Source organism: Poecilia formosa, unplaced genomic scaffold (genome assembly GCF_000485575.1).
Source record: "Poecilia formosa unplaced genomic scaffold, Poecilia_formosa-5.1.2 Scaffold60, whole genome shotgun sequence".
In the NCBI taxonomy this organism is placed as follows: Eukaryota; Metazoa; Chordata; class Actinopteri; order Cyprinodontiformes; family Poeciliidae; genus Poecilia; species Poecilia formosa.
Window position 1 is genome coordinate 1,749,856 of NW_006799999.1, and position 9,058 is coordinate 1,758,913.

The following is a 9,058-nucleotide window of genomic DNA, read 5'->3' on the forward strand; positions in this document are numbered from 1 at the left end:
ATAACCACTGAATATGTTCTTAAGGTATAGAAAAGCCAACAGAAACTCACCTTTTCCTTTACTTCATCCTCTTCATCATATTGAGTGACACGATAGAATGCTAGTGGCAGTTTCCCAAAATTCACCTGCATGGCATGAAACAATCGTATGGCTATCCCAGCCCATAGCATGTCACTGCCAGCAAAATGCCAAGCACTGAAATTCACATAAAGGAACCTGACGTTATGGCGATTCTGGTTCTCCATAGTCCAGACTGGTGCGAAGAAGACCAGCCTCACAATGAGAAGCAACAAATGTTTGACTGAAAGTTTGGCTGCAAGGGGCTTTTCTGATTTGTCGGATTTCTGCTCAATCCTCAAAGACTCCCGATTTGTGTACACTGGAAAAACAACAATTACAATATTTACATTGAGGATGTAAGTAGTTTAGATCCAAATGATTGTATTAGAAAATATGGATGAACAATATCATCATGATATCTTCTGCATTAATCAAAAAAGGCATCTGTGACCCAGTCTTGGAAAAGCAGAATAAAAAATATATTTTCTATGGATGCTTTGTTTAGTAACTCGTCTCAAGTAGAAACAAAGTCGGAAGAATAAGGAGACGGTGTCATAAACACTGCAACCATGCAAATCATGCAGCAGGACCTTCAGGGTACAGCAGCAATACTTTTCTTTTCCATGGAGGCCTGTCACCACTCAGACTAGTTGACATGACTTGTCTTTGTAATATATTTCCAAAATTTGAATGAACAGGGTGAATTTATATGTTCAACCTGACTTGCTATCTTTTTTGTGTACTTTGTTTATTCCTTTTTGTTTAACTCTCCAGAATTTTGTTTACTATGCTTTTTAAAAGAAATAATTTTTAAAAGATAAAAGGATGACTTAGATGACTGAGTAAAATGCAAAGAATGTCCTTTTGTAAATGCATCCAGTCAGTTTTTAAGAAGTTATTAAGACCTTTGGGTTTGACTGCATTATGTTGGAACATAATATGTTGTAATATTCTGTCACCATAATATTATCATGGACAGGTGCAGTTTGCACAGTCAGTGCATCATAGTTTCACACGTCTCTGTCACGTTCACAGCTCACACAGCAGATAAGGAGACGGTGTCATAAACACTGCAAACATGCAAATCATCTGATGCAGAAAGTAGTCATCAGTGTCACACTGAGTAAATCCAGACAGGTTTAAGTGGTTGTTTTAGAAACGATCCGCTTGTACTTTTCACACCACTTACCTCCCATTTGATCAAGAATCACATCCAGTCGGTCCTGACAAGAAGAGTAGAGTCCCACTGTTGCCGGTGATGAAACCTTCGTTAGCGTCTTGGACAGAGCGTATGCATAGATATTATCTGAAAGAGATTTATGTGAACAGTTGATGTGGCTAACTCATTATAATGCAGGTAATATTGCTATTGTCTAAAGATACATTATTCTTTTAGTCTGTAGATTTAGAGATGTTCTATTTCTAAGCTCTGCAGATCTACATATTTCCTGGCGAAATTGTAAACTTTGGTCCGAGAAAAATCTCATAAACTTGCAGAGGACCTCCGTTGGGTTTCACTTTTCTCTGCATACACTCCCCTCATACCTCAGCATTTTACACTTTATTACTCTTACAAACCTTGCACACTGAGAGACTGAAGTTGTTGCCTATTCTTCTTTGCAGACAAGATCAAAATGCAGTCAAATTATCTAATTATCTTCAAACATTATTTCACTCTAGACCAGGGGTCCCCAAACCTTTTCCTGTGAGGGCCATATAACTTTTTCCTTCTCTGCTGGGGGCCAGAGTCAGTTTGTAACAGAAAAAGTGTGATGACTGCAGGAGCCCAAATGTAAAAATGTATTGTTTTCCAGAAAGCACAATCAAATAACCCTCTCTGGGTTCTTCGCAGAATAAATCCAGGAAATAACACTATTAATGAAATAAATACCGTATTTTCTAGGCTATAGCCCGCAGATATCTCTGCCGCTCCAGGTTTTCCACAGCAATGCAGCAGCAGCAGAGGGGGGCGGACAGCCAACATTTGAGTCATAAAAGGTCAATTAAATATCACATTTATTAGGGTTGAAAAAGGAAAAGTTGCCAAGTTTAGATTTAACTGAACTGATGTTCAGTTTCTGAACGGTAACTGTAACAGTAAAAGTCCTGATCCTTCGTGTTGCTACTAGCATGAGATAAATGAAAATGGGCGCTTCCTCCTTCTTCTTCAGATTTCAACAGCAGCTTGCATCCATTATTTTTGCACTACCGGCATCTACTGGATCCTAATATCTATACCTCAAATTCTCATAATGATCCCAGTATTATTAAAAAAAAAAGAAAAATCTTCTTTTTCCCCTCAATGCTATTTAACTGATCAAAAACATTCTCAAATTTCAATTCCCTATTAAAACCTAATTCCATTTTAATGGGTGCTTTCTTCTTTTATTTCCAATTGTGACTTCCAATGATTCACTTCCTGCTAAAGAGCCCCCTGGTGGTTGATGAAAAATCCACATATAAGCGTCTTATAGTCCAGAAAATACGGTATATGAAAAAAAATCTGAATGCTCTCTGGTATTGTTCAGGGGGTCGGACCAAATGTGGAGGCGGGCCGGATCTGGCCCGCGGGTCGTAGTTTGGGGACCACTGCTCTAGACACGATTGGATTTAGGTCAAATCTTTGACAGAGCCATTCTAATCTGAATATGCTTCGATCTAAACCACTTCATTAGAGATCTTGTAGAGTTTCATTAACTGGATGTTATTTTGAAGCCTTAAACAGAGTTTCTTCCTGTATTTAACTCTATTCATTTCCCGATCAACTCCAACTGTCATCCCCACAAAATCATGCTGCCACTGTCATGTTGAATTATAGTGTACATGTTTATTAAGGTAATGTGCAGAAATGAAAATTTATGCAATCACTGTATTAGTAAGAGTGTTGATATGTACATTATATCTGCTTTACATTTTCTTCTGAACTGAAATTTCCTAAGAGATGCTGGTTTATGGCTGCATAGGGATGCAGTCGGTAGCACTGTCGCCTTGCAGGAAGAAGATCCTGGATCTGAATCCCAGCATGAAAGTTGCATGTTCTCCCTGTGCATGCATGGGTTCTCTGAGGGTAATCCAGCTTCCATGACTGTAATGTCAATTGGTTTCTCTGAATTCTCCTTAAGCATATGTGTGTATGGTTGTTTGTTGTGTATGTCTCTGTGTTGCGAGCGATGGATTGGTCACCACTGGAGACAGCCACCAACCCCTTTAGCGACCTCACAAAGATCAGCATGTTAAATAATAGATGGACACTGGCTTATCAGACAGTGTAAAAATTAAAAGTGTGGATATATTCTTAAACTTACCAAATTTTGGTAAAGGGGGTATTATGTCCTCTCCCATCTATCATTGAATTAGCTCAGTTGTGATGCTCAGTTGAAATTTTCAGAAAGACAAGACTTGTGCAATAGCAGCTACTGAAAATGCTCTCAAACTCCTTCTTGTGTTTGCTCCTGCTACTTTTTCCCCCCTCCAGACTTTCAAACACCTTATGGCTGCTGTTCATTAATTTAGCCCAGACAGGCACTGTTCCCATCAAACAGGATAGAAATCAGAGGCTGAACTCACACAGAGCCACCACTGATTCACATAATAATGTTTGCGAAGTGTGTTAGGGAGAATTCATTTGCACCCTGAAACAGAGTGAAAATAGAGTCCTTCTGAGGAGAAGGGATGGACTCTTCTACATGCACATTCATTTCTTGTGGAATAACTCACCTGTTGTTTCCTCCTTCATGATGACTGTAGGAAGGGACATGCAGCTGTCAGAGAAAACACCTTTGATCTGTGAAAAATAAGAAACAGCAAGACTCTCAGCTTGGGACACTTTGGAGACATTTCTGCAGCCATGTGTAATCTGTTTAGCTCCAGCTCTCTCCTCACTTCCCTCCTCTCACATCTCTTCCTCTCCTCAAACCTTTAAGGGATTAATACATATCATTGCATTCATTTTTTTATTGATTAATCATAAAGGCTTCTGGATAAATTTTATGAAGGATATTAATTGTTAATACAACATTTACTGGTAGTTTGTATTTCAAATACTTAAAAACAGTTAATGGTAAATTTAATTCTGAACAGAAAATATATGGGGAGGTGTTTGTAATGTTAACAGTAAGGAATTATCATCAACATTTAGGTTTATTTAGCCTGTAATAGAGAGAAACTAGAAAATTTCTGAAGAAATTTAAACGGGTGCCAAAGTGTGCCCGCTGGTTGGAACCCAGCGTTCTGATGCTGTGGTATTGATGCTACTGCTTACTTTAGCATCAATAGTGAAGTAAGCTGTAATGTACTCAAGAGCATGTGGAGAGTCACAAGCATGTTGAGTAACATGGACTTATACCATTCAGTATGTTGAAATTAATGTCCATGTTAAAATGAGCCAAATTGCTAACATTAGCCTAAATGCTGGCGGTAGCATATGGGGCATCACTAACACGTTGTTCTACATTGACTTACTCCATTCAGTGTACTAAGCGTGGCTAATAAATAAGAAAAATAGCTAAAAGTTTTTTTTTTAGGAATACGGCTAATGCTAATGGGGGCAGTGAATAGCTAATGCTTGTGCTAATGTTTGTGCTAATGTTAATTCACTCCCGCCTATGGCGGTGCACTAATATTGAGATGGTGTCATCATGACCGACTTTCATACCAATAGAGCCAGAATATATTTGTGGGTATGAAGGTGAGTTAAAAACTGTTTTGGGGTCAAAAATCCTCTCCGCTTTTCACTCTAGTGGAGGAATATTGTCCACTAACCTGGGAGATTTTTATTTGATGGTAAAGGCTATTTGTGCACTGCCTAAGCTTCATTTAAAGTCCCACAATAATCCCATGTGTAACAGTGGTTGGGTTAAACCAGTCATATACAGCAATTACCTGTTGTGAAAAATATGAAGGCTTTTATTAAATATTGTACAATAACCAAAAAGAGAGATGTAACTTCTATCATNATGAAGGATATTGTTAATACAATATTTACTATTAGCTCATATGTCGAATGCTTATAAACCAGTCGTGGTGTATTTAATTCTGAAAAATGGGCTTTATGTTTATTCCCCTGCTTCAAATGTGCCTCATCATAGCCATTCAACAATTATGTCAAAGCTTTTGAACATTTATGGCTGTAGAACAAAAGATTTATTAACATTTACAGCTATTTTAATTGACATTGTTTGCATTCATAAAACATTATTGCCAAAACTTTTAATAGGCTTCGTTTTCTGATGTTCGGGGACCAATAAAATGTTAATATATTCCTTTTAAGCCTATAAGCTAATCAGCTGGCATTTACTACAATATCATCCATGTTCCTAATTCTGTGAAGGGCTGACAACATGTTACTGAACTCTGCAATTACTTGCACTGGAGACTTAGTGTGAAAAAAAAAACAACACTAATTTATTCCACAAAAAAAACCCATCATTATATATTTGCAGTTATAACTTGATGATGGAGATTTCTGCACCATTTCTTTCATCTTCATCTATGTCTCGGATTCATCCTGGTAGAACAGCTTTGATCAAATTCCGTTAAACAATCCTACTGGGCCGACTCGGCCAAATTAGAAAGTGAGTTATTCCCTTTTTAACAACAGTGCCGTTAATTTAATTAGGTGCTTATTTGCGATTTATTGTCATGGTCACCCGTCCTCATGTTCCCAGACAGGTTGGTCTGACATAGCCTGCTGCTGTGTGTTTCTGTAAGGCTCGTTGAGGCCGTTTTAAATTAGTTGCCTCTCAGCGTGTTTCAAAGCAACCTTCTCCAGTCACAGCCAAAACAGATGATCTATTCTCAATTGAATTAATTTGGGGTATTGGTATGCAGACATGTTTAATTTCCTATTGTGATTTTTTTCTTTAGTAAAACGTGTTGTTTTTCTCTCTCTGAGCTTAATAAAATATTGCAACCTACTCATATGCTTCAATGTCTTTTTAAACATTAAATTTTAAACACCTTTAGGATCTTCTCAATTACCTTAAAAAGGGATTTTTTTTTCCATTGGCTAGTCCAGTGGTTTCCAAACTTTTTCTCCTGGGTTTCCAAACATTTTATCCCCCCCACCCCCACAAATAGCTGTCTGGTTGAACGACGTGTGTGAGCGAAAGGGGTGGGGGGTGGATTCTTAGAGACTCCCTATCTTTAACATTTTTGGGGGGGGGGCAAAATGAATGTACTTAGCTGAACAGACACCAACATCGGTAGCCTACAGGCCACTTGTTAAGCTTAAGGTGCTGTATTGATATTAGCTAGTTATCTTTTAGCTAACATCACCTGCATCCAACAGCTTTACTCAACTCAGTCGGTTAGTTTGGGGGGAAAACGGAAAAATTCTTTGCGTTTTGATGGTTTGCTACTATGATTCTAACACACACCTGCGTAGCTCTGCACAGCAGCAGTAGCAGGTCTCCTTCACTGCCGCACAGGTGTAAACCCAGCGCAGCGTCGTAGCGGTCATGTTGCGTTTAAAAGCGGCTCGGAAAACAGGTTACGACATGTTAACAACCCATTAAACAGTTTTAACTGCTGATAAAAGTGACAGAGGACACAAATATGGGAAGTGTGGAAGCCTCTACTGTATCAAATTGATATAGGAATAACAGAGAGTTGGCCATTCTAAGGTAAAAACCGAGCGAATACAGCGCTTATGTTTTTTTTGTTTTGTTTTATTTTCTTTTCATCCCCCCCCCACCTCCGAGGGGGCGCGCCCCACAGTTTGGGAACCTCTGGGCTAGTCTATTCCTACAACTTCTCATATGAGGTTGGTTGTCAAGGGAAAACATGTTTCTGGAGAATGACGGACTTTGTCACTAATCAGAACTTTTTATGTTACTATGGGCTCCTCTACAGTTCACACTCCAGTCTTTTATTTGTAGTCTTAAGGTTTAGGAAAAGTTTTTGGACTTTTGATTGTGAGTGAATACTTAGTGTGTTTGGTGTGTTGGTTTGGGTTGTCCATGAAGATGGCTGAAATTAAAGGCCTAACTCCAGTCCACACCTGTAAGATGGTCTCTGTGAGAGAAGGGCTTAGACTCATTCCCAAAATATGGGACACTTAAAGGTGGAACAGAGTTTCATTCTGTTCCTGTATTTAGTAGAAACATCTATGGCCTCAGACTTTTTTTTAGACAAACCTAATTTTTATAGGATTTTCTTCAATTTGTTAGGTTACTAATTTTGCTATTGATAACCTCTTCCCTCAATTCAGGCTGTGGTGCTGCCACTTTTCGAGCTGAAACAATTAAACCCTTCTGACTGTGGAACCTAGGGTTTATTTTTAAGTTCGGATCTGGGAGGCATGTGTATACATGTTCTGTTAACTCTTCGTTGCACTTCGTATGGTCGCCCTCATTAGGGTGCCAGGTAGCAGCAGTCCTAACACGCTGCAGGTGTTTTCAACACACCTGGAGTTGATTTCCACTCACAAGGTTTAGGATTTAAGGACCTGGATGCCAGTACTTCAATGCTTTAGTGTTAACTTGCAGTGGTAAAGCTCCGAGCTTTCTGGGTTGTCAATGTGTCTCCCAGTTCTGCGGTTTCTTAGTTCTCCTCATCCTCGTAATCTCCACGCGCAGGTTACCTTTGCTGATCTCAATGTATGAATTTCCTGAGTTTCGTCCTGACATCCTGGTTCCTCATCTGCTCCGTCGACTCTGGACAAACTTCCACGGTTAGCTCCATCCAGCCCTTCTGCTGCTGCTTTACTTGTCCGACCTCCAACCCCTCCGCTCGGCTGCCTTCGTCTTGGTACTCACCCGGAAAAAAAAAGTTCTCCACTTCGGGTGGAGAACTTGCAGCAGACTCACCTACTGAATTCTAACGCCAAACACCTGCAGCGAGTCAAGACTGCTGCTACCTGGCGCCCTCATGAGGACGACCACACAACTGCAACAAAGGGTTAAACATGCAGACACCTCCCAGATCCAAACAGAAGTTGCCTTTTCTTTTGCAGGTTCTTTTACAAAATTCTTTTTTTTTTTTTTTGCCCCAGCTGGAACTGTTCTTACAAGAGAATTGTGTTCATGAAAAGTTTCAATCTGGCTTTAAAAAGTTTCACAGCACTAAAACTGCTATCCTAAAGTTGTTAATGACCTGGTTATAACTGTTTTTGAAAATCCCTGCTTGTCTGACTTTTTGAGGTCTAAGTGCCTTGTTTAACTTTGGATTATTGCATCATTTTATGAAGGCTTGAGCGTTGTGTGGGTTTGGAAGGAATTGTGCTACATTGGTTTAAGTCTTTAATTGGGGAAAAAAAAAAAGCTTCCCATCCCAGGTAGACACATATTCTTTAGCTGCAACACTTGTTACTTGGGGTGTTCTGCAATGATTCATTCAAGGTCCAGTCTTTTTTTCTTTCTTCCCCTTGTGTGTTCACTTAGGGTATATTTCTATGAAATATCTCTTTCCACTGCTTTGTTGATGGCATTCAACTATATCTGCCCATTTATAATAAAACAGTTCTGTGAAGGCATTATTGGAATGTTTTGCTGATATAAAGGTGTGAATGAACTCAAGATTCCTCCTCCTCAACCATAATACAACAGAGGTTATGGTATCTTAGATATTAGATCTTTCAAATGTCATTTTTGAGCGCTCTGTGAAGACTCATAATATATTCTTTGACTACTCATTTCACAAAGCACATCAGTTCAGTTGTCAAAATGAGGTTTTTTCAGCTATGTTTTCTTACTAAAGCAATGCTTTAGAAGTGATTGTTTTAAGATAAATTTGTTTAGATTACTGTAATTCAGTCAACCTTGACAAAACACTGCAGATCGCCTGTTAACAGGAACTAGAAAACATATAATTCCAGGTCTGTCTTTCTATTTGTTCCAGGATTCATTTTGAAATGAATCCTGTTTGCTACTGGTTTNCCCACACCCAGGTGGTACTAACCTAGGTCACTATCCAAACCCAGGTTTTGCCAACACTGGGCATTATGTAAATTCAATCCTTTACTCTAGGGGTGCTCAAAGTCGGTCTTCGAGGCCCGACT

The 9,058-nt window shown here is 39.1% G+C and overlaps 1 protein-coding gene across 2 annotated transcripts in view; it reads right to left on the reverse strand.

Moving 5' to 3' along the window:
* The window catches only part of nkpd1 (NTPase, KAP family P-loop domain containing 1), a 22,988-nt gene extending 14,644 nt beyond the window's left edge, over positions 1–8,344 (reverse strand). Inside the window, exons 1-4 of one of the 2 annotated variants that reach the window (XM_007553981.2) lie at positions 7,488–8,308; positions 3,778–3,844; positions 1,250–1,366; positions 51–379 (exon numbers count right to left, since the gene is read on the reverse strand). In XM_007553981.2, coding sequence (XP_007554043.1) covers positions 51–379; positions 1,250–1,366; positions 3,778–3,817 — 486 coding nt within the window. In that variant the 5' untranslated portion in view covers positions 3,818–3,844; positions 7,488–8,308. Of the gene's footprint in view, positions 1–50; positions 380–1,249; positions 1,367–3,777; positions 3,845–7,487 lie in introns of both variants that reach the window. The other variant, XM_007553984.2, reaches the window with a different exon arrangement.
* Positions 8,345–9,058: the final 714 nt, after the last annotated feature.